Consider the following 20,054-nt stretch of genomic DNA (forward strand, 5'->3'; position numbering starts at 1 on the left):
AATGGGTAGAAGTCGGGTCAAGCAGTGCGACCTGAGATGATATGATCAGGTCATTAATCATCGCATTACCCGAACAGGCTATTACCCTACCCCACCACCTGCCCAGACAGAAAGACCCCCAAGTCCCCGGCTCAGTGCCTGGGCTTTTCGCTGATCTGCAGGCCACAGCCGCACCTTGATCCCGGAATCCCACAGCGCCGAGACAAGCTTCAGCCGCTCTTCGAGGAGCTTCTTCTGGGCAGAGGCCACCAGCACCTGCGTCTCCGTTGTCCGGATCTTCTCCTCAGAAGCCTGAAGGTGCAAAGGAGGGGAGAGAGAGAGTAAGGAACTTCACTAACACAGGCTTCTGTGCCTTCTTTCCTCTTCTCTCGCTGCCTTGCTTCTGCTATTCATTCATTCATTCATTCATTCATTCATTCATTCATTCATTCATTCATTCATTCATTCATTCATTCATTCATTCATTCATTCATTCATTCCACATTTGTTGCCTGCTCTTACATCGCTCTCTCCTCTCTCACAATTTTTCCTTCGCACAAACCCTTGTGAGGCAGGTTAGGTTGAGAGAGTGTAACTGACCCAAAGTCACCCAGTGAGCTCCTGTGACTGCAACACAAATTGAATCTGGGTCTTCTGGATCCTAGACAAACACTCTAAGTTACCCCCTACCCCCCATGCTCTCGACAAGATTTCATGAAAGATACCTTTTCCCCCTGGGCTTACAAGCAACAGTCCTCTTGGTGTTTCAGTGCTCCTGATCCCACAATCTCAAGATGCCCCACAGCCTCAACTAGGGCCAGAGGGGTTCATGATCTCTCTGACCATGCCAGAAGCAGGTCTGCTGTCAGCATGCAGGAGAACGGGGGCCCGGGGTTGCCCTGAAAATCTACCTACCAAGCACTGACTTGTTCCCCTCCAAAAGTTCTTAAATTATAAGAGGAGGTGGCTTTAAAAATGTTTTTAAAACATAAATTTCAACCTATATTTTCATTAATACTCTAATTTTATATATATGTAACTTGTCTGCAGTGACTGCTTTAAACTTGACGTTACCCACCCTGACCTGACCAGGAAGGGCAAGATATAAGAAAAAAATTATTATTACTATTAAATTATTATTATGAAAACCCCTTTGCTGGGAGTGGGGTGGGGGACCTCCTAAAGAAGAAAGCTATCGCTGCTTCGTGTTCAAGGTGCACAGAAAACTGACTTCCGAGAAGAAGAAAAAGAGCTGGGTATTTTGTACTGTGCTTTTTACTATCCAAAGGAGTCTCAAATCATTTCCCCTTCCTCTCCCTGCAACAGGCACGACGTGAGGCAGGTGGGGCAAAGAGAGCTCTGAGAGAACTGTGATGGGTCCAAGGTCACCCAGCTGGTTGCATATGGAGGAGCAGGAAATCAAACCTGGTTCTCCAGATTAAAGGTCGCCGCTCTTAACCACTACACCAAGCTGGCTCTCATGGTATGAATGCAAACGTCATGAAGGCTCTTTGAATGCTGAGTGGAACAGCACTGCCTCAGGAGCCCCAGCACTGCCTGGTAGCATTTCTGATCTCTCTGGCTACAACAGGCTTTCTCAACCAGGATTTCATGAAACCCTCGGGTTTCTTGACATCCCTGGGAGGGTTTCCTGAATAAATTGGAATTATTTTTAATATAGTTTTAAAAAATTGTTTAATACATATCAGGCAATATGATCTTATATGGTCACATTGACCTGCCCACCCCTCCAATGGAAGATGAAGGGTCTGAAGGGGATGGGAAGGGGAGGGGCCCCAAGTGGGTGTGTACACAGCTCTGTTTCCCAGCCATATTCTGCATCATTGCACCACATCTGGGGTTTCTCGAAGCCTGAAGAATGTTTTAGGGCATTGTCAATGATTTAAAAGATGAGCAAGGCTGGGCTAGGACATCACCCACTGATGAGCTTCTTAGTCTAAGTGCCTTAGTCTAAGTCCCAAGCTCCAAGGGAAACTTGACAGGATGCTCCAGGATGGGTGTGGATTATGGCCTTTCCTCACAAGTAATCTAGCCTCATGCTCCGCACACAACCCTCACGAAAGGAAACAGCGAGCGGCTCTCACCTCTGCCTTCTGCTCCATAATGGAGAAGATGCGCTCGATTCCAATGCTGACCCCCACACAGGGCACCTTCCGCCCCTTGGGGTCGAACATGCCCACCAGCCCATCGTAGCGGCCCCCGCCGGCCACACTGCCCACGCCGACGGATTCCTCCATGTGGTCGTTCTGAGGCTGGATCAAGATGGCCTCGTAGATCACTCCGGTGTAGTAATCCAGGCCACGAGCCAGACTCAGGTCAAAGGAGATCTGGAATGCAGGACGGGAACCTTGTCAGTGGGCAGAAAACGTCCCAGTTAAAATTATTCCATGGGCCACAAACAGCAGCCCCCCACAGACACACGGACAGACACACTCACTTGAGCCGAGATGCCAAAAAGAATCAGGTACTCAAAGAGCAGTTTCATGTCCCCGAGCCCCTCCCGGGCCAGCTTGTTCTGCGACAGCTTCGGATCCTGCAGCAGCTCTTCAATCAGGCTCAGCCCACCTGCAGAAACGAGACAAGCAGGATTATATTTAATTATGAATCAGTCAGTTACCAGGGGTAGTCAAACTGCAGCCCTCCAGATCTCCATGGACTACAATTCCCATGAGCCCCTGCCAGCATTTGCTGGCAGGGGCTCATGGAAATTGCAGTCCATGGACATCTGGAAGGCCGCAGTTTGACTACCCCTGCTAGACACTAATCACTTGATGATGATAGAACAGAGTGAGAGAAAGATTGATACGTCTATAAATATGCCCTCCTGTGACAAGCAAACCAGATTTCTCTGGATAGAAGGTTTAGAAGATTAGGTGAGATTTCTCAGTGGGTTACTTGGGCTTTCTGATCTTTCCTCAAAGTAGTGAGCCCCAAAGGTGAAACTTGATTTGCCTTTAAAATTATTACTTGCTATTAAGATAAGATAATTAAGCAACGCTAGGCGCTTTCATAATTTTAGCATTTTCTTTCACGGTAATTCTAGGGTTAACTGTATTTTTCTTGTCTTGCTCAATTCAGAGAGTAGCTTAAAGCCTTCAAGTGTTTAGTTCAGGTCCTCTAGTTGCATGCAGGAAGGAATTGCTCTTCATATGAAGAGCAATTGCTTGAAGGCATATACATTTGCTAGTAACAAAGAGTCAATGGGTGTTCACCTTTCAAATGAAACTGAGTCCTGGGATCTGTGTGTTTGCAATCAGTCTTTTAGCTGTACCATGTAACATGGGACAAACAATATATCAATTGTACACTGTACCAGGATTGTACGTGCGTCTACTGTAACTCATGAACAAGGCTTCGGTCACATGTGAACAAGCTTCCACACTACACCACTGGTGCCTCATTTGTCCTCATCAAGGATATATAGGTCACTACAACATGGATACCAACAGTAGGAGATAGGCACAGGAGTGCCCAGCCTGCTTGTGGCAGAACAGAGCTGACCAACTCGCCTGCTTCCCAACTTACCATGGAGCCGGACATATTCACCAATGTGATCTGCAACCTCTGGCGACAGCCCCTTCTCCCCGACCATCTCACTCTTCACGTCCTCCCACGTCATCTGTGGGCAAGAGGAGAGTCAGGGAGGCCCTGCCAGATGGAGCCATTCTTATTCTCCCCTCCCGCACCACGGGATCCTTCCAGTTTTAAACCACTCAGCTTCTGCACAGCTCTTCAGACACGAAATGCAGCGAGAAAAACTTCTTGTAGTCAAGCATCTTTCTTTCTACCTTGTGAGGTAGGTGGGGTTGAGAGAGCTCTGAGAGAGCTGTGACAGGGCCAAGGTCACCCAGCCGGCTGCACGTGGAGGAGGGAGGAATCAAACCCAGTTCTCCAGATTAGGGGCCATTGTTCTTAACCACTGCACCAAGCTGGCAACCTGAGCCCTCCATACACTTGCCTACCATGCCTGAACACTTCTTGGAACTGTCCCTTAAAGCAGTGGTCCCCAAACTTTTTTCAGCTGGGGACCGGCAGGGCAACTGCCCTGCCCACGAAAGTGCCGCACATGCGCGACTTCAGCCGCACATGACGCACGTGCGCATGCGCGGCCTGGCCACACATGTGTGATGCGTGGCGCAGCCCTGATTCCCTCTCCCCCCCTCCTGCAGTAAGAAGCTTCCCGGGCCGCAAGCTTGCAGCCTGGGAAGTTTTTTACTGAGGGGGGGGCGGGGAGAGGGAACCGCGGCCCGGCGCCATGGCCTTCGCGCTGGGCCGCGGACCGCAGGTTGGGGACCACTGCCTTAAAGGGAAGGTCAACCATTAATTATAGTGACTGGTTCACAAGCAGCCATCCGAGCACCAAAATGTTTGAGCAGAGCAGAAAAAGAAAAGAAGAAAGCTCAAGATATAAACTCTTTGTTGTTGTTAGGTGAGAAGTCGTGTCTGACCCCATGGACAATGATCCTCCAGGCCTTCCTGTCCTCTACCATTCCCTGGAGTCCATTTAAGTTTGCACCTACTGCTTCAGTGACTCCATCCAGCCACCTCATTCTCTGTTGTCCCCTTCTTCTTTTGCCCTCGATCGCTCCCAGCTTTTCTCCAGGGAGTCCTTCCTTCTCATAAGGTGGCCAAAGTATTTGAGTTTCATCTTCAGGATCTGGCCTTCTAAGGAGCAGTCAGGGCTGATCTCCCCTAGGACTGACCGGTTTGTTAGTCTTGCAGTCCAAGGGACTCGCAAGAGTCTTCTCTAGCACCAGAGTTCAAAAGCCTCAATTCTTTGACGCTCTGTTCTATGATATCCATAAATATAGACTAGAAATAGGAACGTCATTTATCGTGGTGGATTTGACCATCTGCATGGAGATCAGGGGGTCAATAATTAGAACAGTGATTAATGGAGTAATTTGTACCAACACAGTTACAGACCTTCCATTAAACATTCCTGACTAAAGGGATCTTCCACTAAACATGAATTAAAATGGAAATTCAGGTAGGTCACCATGTTAGTCTAAAACAACAGAGCAAAATTTGCATCCAGTGGCACTTCAAAGACCTACAAAGTTTAATTCTGGGTATAAGCTTTTGTGGGCATGTCCTGAAGAAGTTTTAAAACAGAAATGTAAGATACTGGGCATGATTTGTTGTTCACAAAGAATCAAAGAACGGAGAAAGTATTAACTACATAAATTTGGTCCCAAGAATGTAGACCAATCTGCAATGAGCCTTTCCAATGCTAGCCATTACTACACAAATGACACACATTAACTTGAATTAATGAATGTATTTACCTGGGACTTACAACAGTTCCTGCTACTGCAAATAACAGTTGGTAAAATATCTCTGGTCTGGTTGAAGTCAGGACAGCTGAGACAGAACTATGGCCGCCCCTTCTTCACCCACATTGCAGGCCCTTTCGCTCTGCCCCACCTCCATGTGGACCCCCCTCCCCCATACTGGTGGAATCCATCAAACCGAGAAGAGGACTTAAACAAGCCAATAGGGGTTGCGGAAACCACAGAATGATAATTAAAAAATGTTTTATTGCTTTCAATGGGGTTTTATATGTTGTATAAGCTGCCCCAAACCCACTTGTGGGGAGGGGCAGCCTAGAAATAATAGATGTATAGACAGATAATCAATCAGTGGGCCAATTTAACATCTGTACTCTCATACTCTTGTGGCGCAGAGTGGTAAGGCAGCAGAAATGCTGTCTGAAGCTGTCTGCCCATGAGGCTGGGAGCTCAATCCCAGCAGCCAGCTCAAGGTTGACTCAGCCTTCCATCCTTCAGAGGTCAGTAAAATGAGTACCCAGCTTGCTGGGGGGTAAAACGGTAATGACTGGGGAAGGCACTGGCAAACCACCCCGTATTGAGTCTGCCATGAAAACACTAGAGGGCGTCACCCCAAGGGTCAGACATGACCCGGTGCTTGCACAGGGGATATCTTTACCTTTACTCTCATACTCCCAGGAATTCACATCCCAAAAGAGCTCACAGAAGGCCTATCCAGGTAAGGGAAGGTTTGTAATTAGCACTTTTAGTACTCTAACAGTGAGTGAGCCCCCACAGTCCCAGCTCTGAGCCTGTTTAGGCAAACAAAGAGACCTCTTTGCTTTTGAGGCTCCAGAGCTCCCTCATCCCCAGCTCAGCCACCCCTCCATTTGCATTAAACTGCCACCCTTGTGCCTCAGGCCAGAATGACCATCTCCATAATAACAGAACACTCCATGGAGGTGTCTTTCAGGACTGAAGCTAAACAGTCACTAATTCATTGGGGGGGGGGGCAGCCTCCCATTTAAAGCAGTTAAGCTAAGCCTTCTCTCTCTGTTTGCCCCCCAGGAAGCTGCTGCAGTTTGCTCCCTTCAATACCACCAGGCCACTTAATGGCACAAGGAGGTTTGCCTTTGGCCAAATCCCACCAGCAAAAGCTTCCAGGGGGGTTTCCCCCTCCCTGATCAGAGGAGTAAACTGGAGCAGTTTTCTAAATGTCTGCCGGGCAAGTTTACTGAACACAGAAGTAGGGGTTGGGCTTTAAGTCTGTGGGGACCCCAGGGAAAAAGCAACACTGCTCCCCCACCAGGCCATTATATAAAATCCTGGGCGCAGGGGCTTTGTGGGGCATTTAGTCTATGGACATCTGGAGAGCCACAGTTTGGCCACCCCGGCCCTAAGATTTTCTGGAATATAGTTTTCCTTCAATATACAACATATTCAGGGATCCCTGACGTGGTGCCCGTGGTTGCCATGGGGCCCGAAAACACCACCTCTGGTGCTCGCTGAAGGTTTTTAGAAAGTGGGTTGAGCCAGACGGGCCTTCTGCCCCACAGGGCTTCTGATGGATTCTTAGAGATTTGTGGGCCTCCCAGCCATGGATGTAATGATTCAGGAGCCAGATGCCTCTTATCAGAGGTGGGACAGTCAACTACTCGCTTCTAGGAGAACCCCCCCCCCTTTGCTTATCATTTTCTCTCCAGCAATTCCCGTCTGCCAAACTCCAACCTTTGCACAACTTATCAGATGAGTGGGAAATGGAAATGTCACTTTTGAAATGTTGCTTTTGATGCTTTGTCAGTAAGTCGGGGAGGGGGGGGCTTTCCTGCTCGCTGCTGCCTCCATTTCCCATCTCCAGAGATTTCTTTCGTGTCCTTGGCAGAGTTAGCTAGAAGCCAAAAGCCAGTGTGTCTCATCTGTGAAATTTTGGGGAGGGGAGTTCAGAAAATTTAGATTTCTTTTACCTGACAGGAGTAATTATCATAAGGTATAAGGGGAGGAGAGGGAAACAGTGCCAGTTATTATCTTGAAGGCTTCACAATACAGTGAAATGCCTTAGGACACGTTTTGGTTTGCATTGTTTTCTAACTGCGTGATCGTAGCTCTACTGCAAGGATTTCCAACTAGGGTTCCAGGGAACTCTGAGGTTAGGCAAAAACTCCCAGGGGGGGGGGAGGGTTACGTGGCCATTCCCAGAAGTTTGGATGGCTGCTGACATCACTAGGCGTCACTGGAGCCCACTTCCCCTGTGGCTCGACAGGCCTAACCTCTTTCTCCACAATGGGGAAACTATCCATCGCTTGACTGGCTGGCTCCAGCATCTCAATTCAGGACCCAGTTCTTTGAAGGACCATGGCACCCCTTCCAGGGTTCCTCGAAGCCTGCAAAACATTTCAGGGTTCCTCCACGGTCAAAAGGATGAAAAAGGCTGCTCCACTACATGTCTTGTCTGAATTGTTTTCTACATTTTGTAATCTGCCTTGAATCCCAGGGAGAAAGGCAGGCTGTACATGAAGAAAAATAAGTAAATAAATGAACTATGTACCTCTTGGGGGTTAGCTACTCATTCATGAAGATCTGAGATTGGCAGAGACTGTAAGGGAACTTGTGAAATAACCGTCCCCCCCACTGAGGAGAACAATCAAAGAGAGGAACCTTCTGGAACTGCCCAGCTAGGTAGTTTGAAAAGGAGCCAGGAGCAAGAATAATAGGGGCCCCTCTGGCCTGCTCGTTCCCCCTCTTCCAATGGCCCTTTAAACCTGCACTGCTCCCAACTCCACCACCCCTTCCAAGAGCCATGGGTGGAACTTCTTCTGCAGCAGCCACAGGAGCAGTTGGCATTAGATGGGCACCCCAGTCTGAGCCCCTCCACAGCCCTTCTTGGAAGGAAAGGCGACAGACCTTTCCTCTTGCCCTCAAGACACCGGCCCCTTCAAGCCCTTACCTTGTCCAGCTTGTCCACCGTGGAGCAAATGGTTCGAAACTTGCTGTCTGGGACCCCACACACGGCAAACATCCCGTCAAGGATACGGCGGTCATTGACCTGCAAGGGGGTGTTAAAGCTCTCCTCAGTAGGAATCCCTGGTTTCTCTTCTGGGTCCCAGGAGGGGAAAAGAATGAATGTTTGCCTCTTGACCAGTTAGCAGGTCTGAAATGTCCTCCTGCTTTTAAAAACAGCTGCAAGAGCATGTGTGTAAAATCATGCCGCTGCATCAGGCATCAGAAGACGGGCAAAGCAACACCTCGTGTGAAAAGGGCTGGGGATGACCTCTTTCTGCCCAGGGCTGTTGCCAGACAGACTGAGTGGTGTTGGCCTAGGCAGATGAATGGTCTGGACTCCACAGAAGGCCATGCCGTTTGCTCACATGACCCATCTAGGTTGTTTTCTGGTCCAGGATAAAATGGCCAATGTTGCAGGAAGGGGACTGGCACCTCCGTGAATCCAAGGCTTGGCAGGATGGGGGGAGCAAGCGGAAGTGTTCTCTATTCAGCCCCCATTCTGGATTTTTTGTGATTTCTGTTATCTACTGAACAACCTTTCAAAGTGGGTGTAGTCTTGGGCCCTTTCCAAAGGTGAGAAGGCAAAACGCCATCTGTTTCACAGAATCAAAGAGCTGGAAGGGGCCACAGAGGCCATCAAGTCCAGCCCCTTGCTCCCCGACAAGTGTTCGCTCAGCCGCTGCTGGAAGACTACCAGTGAACAGGAGATCACCAGTGCCCTAGGCTGAACCTACTGAACTACTCTGGCTGTGCATTGCCACTGCTGAACTACTTAAGACTATAACTCCTCCCCTGCCCCCATATATTGAGGTGGCCCCTTTCTGCCCCGTAATTTAAGCCCATTATTGCAAGTCCTGTCCTCTGTTGCCAACACAAATGGCTCCCAGTCCTCTTCTAAGTGACAGCCTCTCAGATACCGAAAGAGTACTATCGTGTCCTCCCTCAACTGCCTCTTCTCCAGGCTGAACATTCCCAAGACTCTCAGTCTTTCCTCACAGGGCTTGGTCCCAGGCCTGGGATCATCCTCGACGCTCCCTTCTGCCCCCTTCTGTTTGCAAGTATAGAACTCCTACCATGAAGAGCAGGGGTAGTCAAACTGCGGCCCTCCAGATGTCCATGGACTACAATTCCCAAGAGCCCCCTGCCAGCGAATGCTGGCAGGGGGCTCTTGGGAAATGTAGTCCATGGACATCTGGAGGGCCGCAGTTTGACTACCCATGATGAAGAGAAATGAAATACAAGAAAGGAAAGGATGGTTGCAGAGGCATGACAGACGGTTGTCAGCTCCTTGTTCCAGAGCTGAGATTTTGCAAAGGGAAACCTAAAAGCCAGCTGTTAAGAAGTCTTTTCTGCACATGTTCAGGATAAAACTGCATGAAGCCCCAGCCTTATGCTCACCTTGATGAGAAAGTCTCCCAGTTCCAGGGCACTCAGGATCTCGTGCACAATCTTCAGGCACTCTGCATCAGGGATCATGGGGTCATACTGGCCGGCAATGTCAAAATCCTGGGGGCACAAAGGACAGGCAGTGAAAACACCTGCAATACAAACATGGCGGCTAGTGGAAGTAAGACCAGCAGCTGACACAGAGCCCTACGCAGCTCAGCTGCCTGTTAGATGCAAGTCAAGAATCTTTGCAGTGGCCGCTTTTGCCAAAGTGACATTTTAAAAATCAGCCAATCAAATCTCCAGTGGCCAATCAGAAGCCTTGCTGGGCAAAAGCCCCACCAGGCCCCACTCAAAGGCATGCTTGGATGAAATTCAACTTCTGATCCCAAAGTGATGATTGGCACTCCCCTGTGGAAGGGCCACAAGAGCCAAGCACTGACACAGTCCTTTCTGCCCACCTACTCACAATCTGCCTAAGTCCACAGAATCAGCATTTCTGTCAGATGGCTATCTAGCCTCTGCTTAAAAACTTCCAAAGATGGAGAACCCACCACCTACCAAGGAAGCCTGTTCCACTGTGGAACCGCTGTGTCAGGAACTTCTTCCAGATGTTTAGCCGAAAATTCTTTTGAATTCATTTCAATCCACTGATTCTCGTCTGACCCTCTGGGGCACCAGAAAACAACTCTGCTCCATCTATAACAGTGGTCCCCAAACCCCGGTCCGGGCACCAGTACCGGTCCATGGATCAGTCGGTACAGGGCCGCAGCTCCTCCTTGTCCTCCTCCCTGGCTGCTGCCTCGAGGGCTGCCCTGCCACTCTGCCACCAGTTCACATTTGGTGCTCTCCAGTGGCTGCCATGGCTGGGGCTCCCCCTTGGCGTGGCACTACGCAGCTGCTGCTGGCAGCTCCCCCCAGCAGGCTGCATGAAGTCACGGGCGCTGGTGGGAAAGTAAGTGGAGCAGGGGCTTAGGTGGCAAAAAACTACCCCCCCCTGGGCCTCAGTAAAATTGTCAAGCGTTAACCGGTCCCCGGTGATAAAAAGGTTGGGTACCACAGCTCTATAAGATAGCCCTTCAAGTACTTTCAAGAACGAGGGAGTCAAATGGAGGAGGGAACATCATTTGCTTGCCAAACGTGGCATGTGCAGCATGAGTCCTGTGGGAATAAGGCAAAGCAGCCCCTCCCCATGGCTCCTGCAGGTACTCACACACTGGTAGAACTCTCGGTAGCGGCCTCTCGTCATGGCAGGGTTGTCTCGCCTGTAGACCTTGGCAATGTGGTAGCGCTTAATATTGCTGATCTTATTCATGGCCAAATAACGGGCAAACGGCACCTGAGAAGAGAAGGCTAAGGAGAACATCGCAGTCCTTCAGGAGGCAAAATGAACATTTGACAGAACTGAATGAGCCCGGAAGCACAATCTCATTTCCCTCTCCTTAAGAAGAGGGATCAGGACCGGGGCCAGCCAAACACTCCCAAAGCATTTTTAGTTACACGTCTTAACAGCAGTGGAGCACAATGGCTATGGAGCCTGCAAGGGAGCATCCAATATGTTGTTCAAAACTCAGCGTGAAGCTATAGGGGTCTGGAGGATAGATTGGATGCCCCCCAAGATATTTGCACTGCTTCCAGGTCCTGTTTTGACTCAAAATGATATAAGTGCAAGGGACTGCACACAGGTTGTGGGGTACAAGAGCCAAAAGCAGCCAGGGTGCATCTGCAGAGCTTGAACAGTGACAGGATCCGAGGATTTGGCCTAGAATGTCAGGTCTACTTAAGAGGCACTTCTTTTGTAGGCAAGGAAGAAGGATACAGTCAAGTCATAGCGAAGGGACAGCAGCTCTCCACCTTGGTCCTTCAGGTCATAGATGAGCTTGGAATCCTCTCCATACTTCCCTGTCAACGTTTCCTAAATGGAGGAGTGAGGCAGAAAAAGCACACGGAGAATGTTGTGTCATAGGATTCTAGAGGACAGGACAGTGAACCTTAACATGAACGTTTGTGCCTAAAACACTCCAAATTCTTGGGGATCCACATGCGGTTCTTTCCAGCAGCACATGAGGAAAAGGGCCGCTCCATTTCAATCCACTGCATCCCATCTTTGCAGACCCTTCTTTGTTGACCCTGCCCTCTGGAATTGTTTCCACCTCTTGTTTTCAGAGAAGACAATAAGATTTTGCCGCCTTCCTTTCAGAGAATCACACTTTTATTAGTGTCTGTTTTCCAAGTTTATATAAAAGGGAGCAGCTTTGGGCTTTCCTTTTAATAAAAATGGGAAAATAAAAGTACTGGCCCAGGGACTAAGAGACGGCCAGCCAAGGCCAATGGTGCAAAACAGCATAAGATATTATTCTGTCCCCCAAATTCCCTACGCGTTTTGCCAACAGGCTTCTTCAGGGGCTCTGAGTTTGTACTCTTTTTCGAGAAATACTGCACAACTGACAGAGTCCCCTGAGGAAGCCTGCAGGGAGCTTTGGGAATTTTAACTAATCAAATAGAGTTTTACATTATTTTGCACTATCGGCCTTGGCTTTATTTTGTAACCTTATAAAAAGGAGGGGGAGGGAGGATAGGATGCAAGTTCAAAAACACATGGAAGGTAACTTTTTTGCAAGGCCTGCAAAAGGGAGCTCCTCCACCAGGCATTTGGTTGAGGTCGACCTATACCATCATTTCCCAAGGGCCCTCCTCCTGAGCTCCCTCCTACGGCACCCACTGCAGTTCCGTCCAACCCACTCGGCTATCAGTATGAGTTACTTTAATGTTTAATTTTTCTACGATTCCATGTTGCTTGTTGTTTCATTTCATTCATCATTGTTAATCTATCTGTATTGTTTCTGTTCTGTTTCATGTGAACTTCCCCGAGCCTACGGGGTGGGCGGTATACAAATATGATAGAGAGGAGAGGAGAGAGCGATGTAAGAGCAGGCAACAAATGTAAAACAGACAGACAGACAGACAGACAGACAGCATATATTCTACAGGAAGCTACTGCCAGTGGGACCGCAGCCTATCCCTGCCCCAGCCTCCTTCAGCTGTACCGGTCTTGCCCCCTTTTATCTATTTCCAACTTTTCTCCTCAATGGATACCCCACCGCAGTTGACCACATCATTCTCCCCCTGCCATTACTCTGTAAAGTGAGGGAGACACCCACCCACATTGGCCCAAGGTCACACAGCATGCTTTCCTGGCAGAAAAGGGGATGCGAACCTAGTTCAGTGTGCTAGTCAATACACCATACTTGTCCCATCTCACCTTGAGTTCAAACACTGGGGTGTCTATCGTCTCAGCTCCATGGCGCTTGAAGCAGTTGATAATGATGCTGAAGACTTTCTCTCGGATGGCCATCTGCTTGGGGCTGTAGTCCCTGGTACCCTGAGAGCCCCAGATGGAAGAAATGAGGTTAGGAAGAGCGTGGAGCAACTTCCATTCCATTAAGCACATTCTATGCATTTGGATTAAAGGAGATGGAAAAGCCCCTCTTCTCCAGCATGTTGGAATATGCAAACAGGTATGCATTGGGTATGACTGAGTTGAATATAAAGAGTGTCCTACAGGGGGCACTGGAGGAAATATGCATTTAGCATAGTTAGATTAGGAATTTGCTGACTGTTTTCAAATTGTCTCCTCCAGTGTCCTGATTGGCTCTTTGGAGATCTCCAGCTTTTTAAAGTACACTTCCTGCTCGCTCGCTCCCAGAATAGTTGTTGAACAGAAGAATGCCTAAAGATAACAGCTAGCTAGATAGTTAGGTCTCTTCTCTCCTCTTTCTATATATAGTTGTTTCTCTTCTGAATAAAAACTATTTTATTCTTTAAGCAGTCTGTTGCTCCGTCTTCTGCATACTGAAACTCTGCCAACACAGCATTCAACAATGGGTTTCAATTTTTAAGTCTCCCTTTCAAAGTATCCTCTCTATACAGAAGGCCAAAAACATTTGGGATTCTAGTTTTGACTTTTAAGGCCATTTGTGGTCTGGGCCCAATGTATTGGAGGGGCTGGTTAACTCCCTATGCCCCCCTGTTTTGTTTATCCAGATGGCTCTGTCTCCATCGTAAATAACATTTGGCAGATAGCTCTTGAAAGGTAAATTCCTAGGTTCTTATCTCTCTTAAGTGTTCCTGGCTGTCGCCTCCTAGCTGTCCTTAAAGTCTTAATATTTCTTAAAATCTGGAGGCCATCATACAGAGAGAAAACCCAGAAAAGTTTTCACCCTCCTAGAGCTTTGGGTCTAACCAGTAGTTTTAACAGCTAAAGTTTATTTCCAAATCCAAATCCTTTATTGGCATATGAAACTATATTGCAATTAGAATTAATTTTTAAAGGTCCAATAGCACCTTTAAGACTAACAAAGTTTTATTCAAGGTATGAGCTTCTGTGTGCACGCCTACTTCTTAAGGTACAATAACCAACTGATACAATTAGAATTGGAATGGGTAAATATAAGAAGAACAAATGGATTTAAACAACAAGGTAACTATAAAAAAGCCACAAAAATATCCCTCCTGCTCAGCTTTGCCCTCACAATTGCTCCAAGAAGTGAAGCTGAGAGTGACTGGCATTGGGTCACCCAGGGAGTTTTGAGGCTGAGTGAGGATTTGAACTTGGGCTTTCCTGGTTCTCATTCAATACTACATAATCCCAAGAAGCTGCTTCTCTCAGGCTCCTCCTACCAGCTGCCAATCTAGCTGGAGGAACACTTCTTTTAAGCTTGGTTGGCGAGGAGGAAAAGGTACATATTCCAACTAGCAGGCCAGACAAAGGGTTCATATTTATTTACCCGAAGGAGTCCCAAAGTGGCTTACAAGCACCTTTCTCTTCTTCTCCCCACCAGATACATTGTGAGGTATATGGTGCCGAGAGAGCTCTAAGAAAACTGCTCTGTGAGAACCCTGACAGAACTGTGATCACCTAGGGTCACCCAGGTGGCTTCACATGGAGGAGTGGGGAATCAAACCCATTTCTCCAGATTAGAGTCCACGGCCCTTTAACCACTACACTCTTGCTCTTTGACATTTATGGGACTTATGCCGAGACAAAAATGGGTAGCTGTGTGCATCCAACATTTTCAAGCACAAACATGCTGCTCTTATATTCAGATATAAACTGTGGTTACCACAGTCTTGGATTTAAGCAAGCTGATGCTATATAAATTCTAGAACAGCCTATTCCATAAATGTTGCAGCCAGAGAGTGGGTCTACGGTCACCTTACCAGGGACTGATTAACCACGATGATGAACGCAAGCACTTAGACAGCAAAATAAGGCAAAAGTTTGGCTGCCCTTTGACCTGTAACAAATTGGTTTTCCAAGCAGAGGTTCACCTTGGATTCTGGAGATTTTAATAGAGCTCTCTAGCAGGGAGAGACAAATGGGAATCCGCCCCCCCCCCCCAAAGGGATTAGGTTACGTTCCAACAAGCAAACAAGCATGGATGAAATAGGCTGCATATAAATCATTCCGAAGAGATAGCAGCAGTTAGTTTACGGCAGTAAAAATAACCGGAGTTCCTCCTCACCCACCCTGAACGGATTTATTACTTTTTTAATTGAATCCTGCTTTATCGGTACCCCAAGACGGGCCTTGACAAATTCTCTTTTGCTCTAGGAGCCAGCCTGAAAAAGTCAGGCTCATTTTTCAGCCTTCAAGGTTTTCACATTTTAATGGCCAGATTTTCAAATTATTGCTACCACAAGGTCTAATCCCAACCACTTCATGGTTTCCCTTAAACAACAGAGTTCTAGTCCATAAGTAAATATGCAGATCCCCCTGGCTTTCACTACTGCAAAAAGCCAACCCTAGCCCAACTGCTTCCCAAATTCTCCATTAGGCTTTTTAAAAGTGCCATTTCCTTGAGTATTGGAGCCAGTAGAGAAAAAAGCTGAACAGCGTAAAGTTAACATATAAACAAGCAACAGCACAAATTTCAAGCACGTTTCAGGTGGGCAGCCATGTTGGTTCGAGGTAGCAGAACAAAATGTGAGTCCAAAGGCACCTTTAAGACCAACAAAGTTTTATTCAAGGTGTAAGCTTTTTTGGAAGTATGCATGCATACGAAAGCTCACACCTTGAATAAAGCTTTGTTGATCTTAAAGGTGCCTTTGGACTCACACTTTGTTCATGCATGTTTGTTTTCATGTCATTCGATAAAACACTGTTGAGTTCTAAATAAAGGTTTGAATTGGATCTAGCTGGCTTTTTTGCTCAATCTTGGCCAGTCCCCTCCCTCATCAATTTATTTTATTTACTTATAGTTTGCCTTTCTTGCTAAGATTCAAGGTGACTTGCACAGTATTCAGTCAATGCAATATGTGGGATGAGAAGTCCAAAGAACAACACAATAGGGCTATGATCCCCCAAAATTAGAAATCATGCTCCCCAAGTATCAAGCATGATATGCAAAAAAGATATGCAGAGTCTCAGCAAGATCACCCTATTTTGCCATTGCAAGAGGATACGACCCTACAGTTTATACCTGCTCTCACTGTGGATCTGAAATTGAGACTTATTCAGTACAAAATTGTGTATATGATGCACTGGACACCATAAAAAAGTTAAGGGTATCCCCTGTGCAAGCACCGGGTCATGTCTGACCCTTGGGGTGACGTCCTCCAGCGTTTTCATGGCAGACTCAATACGGGGTGGTTTGCCAGTGCCTTCCCCAGTCATTACCGTTTACCCCCCAGCAAGCTGGGTACTCATTTTACCGACCTCGGAAGGATGGAAGGCTGAGTCAACCTTGAGCCGGCTGCTGGGATTGAACTCCCAGCCTCATGGGCAAAGCTTTCAGACGGCTGCCTTACCACTCTGCGCCACAAGAGGCTCTTTTTCTCCTGGTACGGAGGAGTAAATAAGCTGACCTCATTCATAGGGACTTCTGTTTGTGCAGTGGGGTTAGCTGAACAACACCCCTTCAGGCTCACAATCCGCTTTGTGGTGTGACTAGATTGATTCTTGGGCCTCTGAGGGCAGTTTAACTTCACTGCCCAGGTAGAACAGTGGGCATCTTTGCTAATCACTGCCCAATCCATTTCCCTTTAATATTGATTCATGCTGTTGGCCAAAGGGACTCTTTAGCAAAAGACTAAGTAAATTGTCTAGTTGCCGGTATTGTAACTAGGGTTGTGCGATTCGGCTGGTTCGGCGGCCGTTCCCTCCGGGCGCAGCCAGCGCCACTCCGCGCGGGGGGGAGGGCGGTGCCGGCAGCGGCGTGACAGCGGGCGCAACCACACAGGCACGCCTGCGTGGTTGCGCCCGCTGTCACGCCCCTGCCGGCACCGCCCTCCCCCCCTGCGGTGCGGCGCTGGCTGCGCCCGGAGGGAACGGCCGCCGAACCAGCCGAATCGCACAACCCTAATTGTAACTCACAGGATGTCTGCTCTAGGTGCAACTAGTCATTTAGATTTTCTGGGAAGAAGTTGTTAGTCATCAATTTTGTATATTTTGTAGTAGAATAACTAGGCCAACAGAGACTTGAAACCAGAGCCTGGTCTCTTACCTTTAGGTGCTAGATCAGTTTTCATTTTAGGGCTCAGTCAAATAACCTTTTGGCTGCCTTGTTAAGCAATCCCCACAATTCCAATTGGTCTCATAGACTTTATAATGAACTCCTCTCATTGGGCTTAGACTTGCACTCTTTGATGGATCTTGAGGAGAAAAGTACAGTATTTGCTGGCATATAAGACTACTTTTCCCCCCTGAAAAACATGCCTCCAAGTGGGGGGGTCATCCTATACGCCGGGTGCACTTCAGTTGGGATAGACATAGCTGCCCATAGTGGCCCATAGTACTGTAATGTAATATAACAAATATTTTGAGTGGAAATGTTGGGGGGTCGTCTTATACGCCCAGTCGTCTTATACACCGGCAAATACGGTATATATAAGTTCATGGTAAGGAGACTGGAGGACATTGAATATCAATCCTTACTGTCGTTTACATCTCCATCTTGCTCTCCCAATGTATGGAATATTATCCCGTTATATAAAGTTATCCCCCCCTACCTTACCATTATTGAAGCTTACTCCGACAGGAAAGCTTTCATGCTTGCTCGGCTGAACTCTTTCCCTGCTAACATTCTTTCAGGGAGGTTTAACCGTATTCATTTAGCGGAGAGATTATTTTTCATGGTTGTATGGTCCCTGATCTTCTTCCTCATATTATTTTGTATTGCCCCAAGTTCTCTTCATACCGCTATGTGATATCTGACATTCTGTCCTCCTTTCAATTCCATTGTGATAAAACTGTAATAGTTAATAAATTGATAGCAAGGATCCTGCTCGAATCGCCCGTATTGCAGCATTTTTGGGTAAGGTTTTTAGAATTAATTCCTTGTTTTTAACGAAACTGAATAACTCTGCTTGATTTTTAATTTTATTACTTTGTATCTCCCTACTTGTATTGCTCATTATGCCAATAAAGGTTTCTGTATCTGTCTCTATCTGTAGTAGAATGTTCACTGATATTTGAGATTTCTTATGTCTATCTGCTCACTGCTTGGAGACTAAACAATGATCAACAAAAATGGACCCTCTCTGCTCTTCCTACAACATATTTCAACATTGGAAAGATAAAAGCCCACCTTTGGTAAATCAACAGATTAAAGACCTTAGACATCAAGCAATATTTGAACCGATGGCATAGAGACAGCAATTCTATATAAGAGCCAACTCTTCTTCTTCTTCTTCAATTCTGTATGGGCTTTTTTAGATATTTGGAAGCCACTTATAGAAATGAATTGTTGAAAGCTATCGCAGCTTGAGTCAGCTGGTTACTGTGGTTTTTGGGGCTGTGTGACTATGGTCTGGCAGTTTTAGTCCCTGACATTTAATCAATAACTGTGGCTGGTATCTTCAGAGATGGGACATGACCAGATGGATATCGCCCTGTCCTAAAGTTTGGAGTGGGCTCTACAAGATAATGGCTACTCCGAAAACAAAATCGAAAGAGCTATAAAACCAAGAATAAAAACAACACATAACTGAGGAAAAACAGCCTCTCATAGAAGAAGTATTTCTGCCATATATCAAGGGAATCACCTGCTGATTGGGAAAACTGATGAAAAAACCAAACCTTCAACCAGTCATCAGAACCATCAGAAAAATACAACAAATGCTACAATTAGCAAAAGACAAGAAAGATCCCTTCACCCTCACAGGAGTCTACCACATACTGTGCAGCTGTGGACAAGTATACATTGGAACTACAAAACACAATATTCAGACAAGAATAAAATACTTTGAAAGGCACTGCAGAGTAAAAGAACTTAAGAAATCAGCAGCAGCTGAACATGCTCTAAACCAATCTGGACATAGAGGCCTATTTGAAGACATAGAAACACTGGTCAACATCAACAGGTACTGTGTTAGACTATACAGTAAAACCATTATAATTCACAAACACTGGTAAAACATGGCTACCAGCCTAAAAAGAACAGAATAAAAAAAAACATGAGACTCTAAAAACACCTTGCAATAGTTCATTAGTTAAGACAGACAAGACCTTAATAGACTTTCTAATGAATTCCAGACATAGGAAAAATACTTCCTAATGGTCTTTCTAATGAACTCTACCCAGACACAGGAAAAGTGATTTTTTGTTCCAGTCTATCCTCTAGGAAACTCCCAGATAAGACATGAATGTGGTGTGTTAGCCTCCCCCCCAAGTAAATAAAATGCCCAGCAACTGTTCACACGCTTCACACTTCGCCATGGAGAACTCCCATCTTGACATGTCCTACCTCTGAAGATGCCAGCCACAGTTACTGGTGAAACTTCAGAAACTACTAGCACAGCCCAGAAAATCCAGACAACCTGCACGTATAGAAACTTATGTGTAGATGTCACCATTTTTGTTACATTTTTGTCTTTATGTGCATTTTTTAAAAAGTCTTACTTAAGTGATAGATATATGCTAGATGTTTTCCCCCTGTTACTGTTTTATAACTGCCCAGCTGAGAAAGGCCCGCACACTTCTATCTTTCTACAGACTATGTCAAATAGAATTGTTTATAAGGGCATTTTTAGAAAAGGAACAAGACTGTAGCATAATGGAATAGGTCAGGAGGATGCTTCTGTATAAAAGAAACAGGACTGTAGGCTTCTGCACAGCTTATTGTATGCTTTCTCCTCCTCTTCCTGCATTGTCTTCTGCATTCCAGTTCCATTTTTTGTTTTCTTAGAAATATCACGTCTGGTACCGTTTTTCTTTTGCATCATTTTTTCTAACTTTGTAATCCTTGTTCTGGAGCACTGCTGGATAGCAGTGTTTTTACATTGTCTGTTACACTGTTCAAGGGATCCAACTTGCCTCTCAAGTGAAAAAGGCAAGGTATAAATAAAAATTAATCATTAATCAGGCCTTTGACACAGGCCAATGAAACAATGCTGTCA

The 20,054-nt window shown here is 46.7% G+C and overlaps 1 protein-coding gene across 1 annotated transcript in view; it reads right to left on the reverse strand.

Annotated features, from left to right (window-relative positions):
- HARS1 (histidyl-tRNA synthetase 1) overlaps window positions 1–20,054 on the reverse strand; it is a 38,609-nt gene that overhangs the window by 9,357 nt on the left and 9,198 nt on the right. Inside the window, exons 3-11 of the mRNA XM_077309971.1 lie at window positions 12,919–13,038; window positions 11,476–11,571; window positions 10,870–10,995; window positions 9,669–9,776; window positions 8,215–8,313; window positions 3,526–3,619; window positions 2,438–2,565; window positions 2,085–2,327; window positions 175–291 (exon numbers count right to left, since the gene is read on the reverse strand). Coding sequence (XP_077166086.1) covers window positions 175–291; window positions 2,085–2,327; window positions 2,438–2,565; window positions 3,526–3,619; window positions 8,215–8,313; window positions 9,669–9,776; window positions 10,870–10,995; window positions 11,476–11,571; window positions 12,919–13,038 — 1,131 coding nt within the window. The remainder of the gene's footprint in view (window positions 1–174; window positions 292–2,084; window positions 2,328–2,437; window positions 2,566–3,525; window positions 3,620–8,214; window positions 8,314–9,668; window positions 9,777–10,869; window positions 10,996–11,475; window positions 11,572–12,918; window positions 13,039–20,054) is intronic.

Source organism: Paroedura picta, chromosome 14, assembly GCF_049243985.1.
Source record: "Paroedura picta isolate Pp20150507F chromosome 14, Ppicta_v3.0, whole genome shotgun sequence".
Lineage (NCBI taxonomy): Eukaryota > Metazoa > Chordata > Lepidosauria > Squamata > Gekkonidae > Paroedura > Paroedura picta.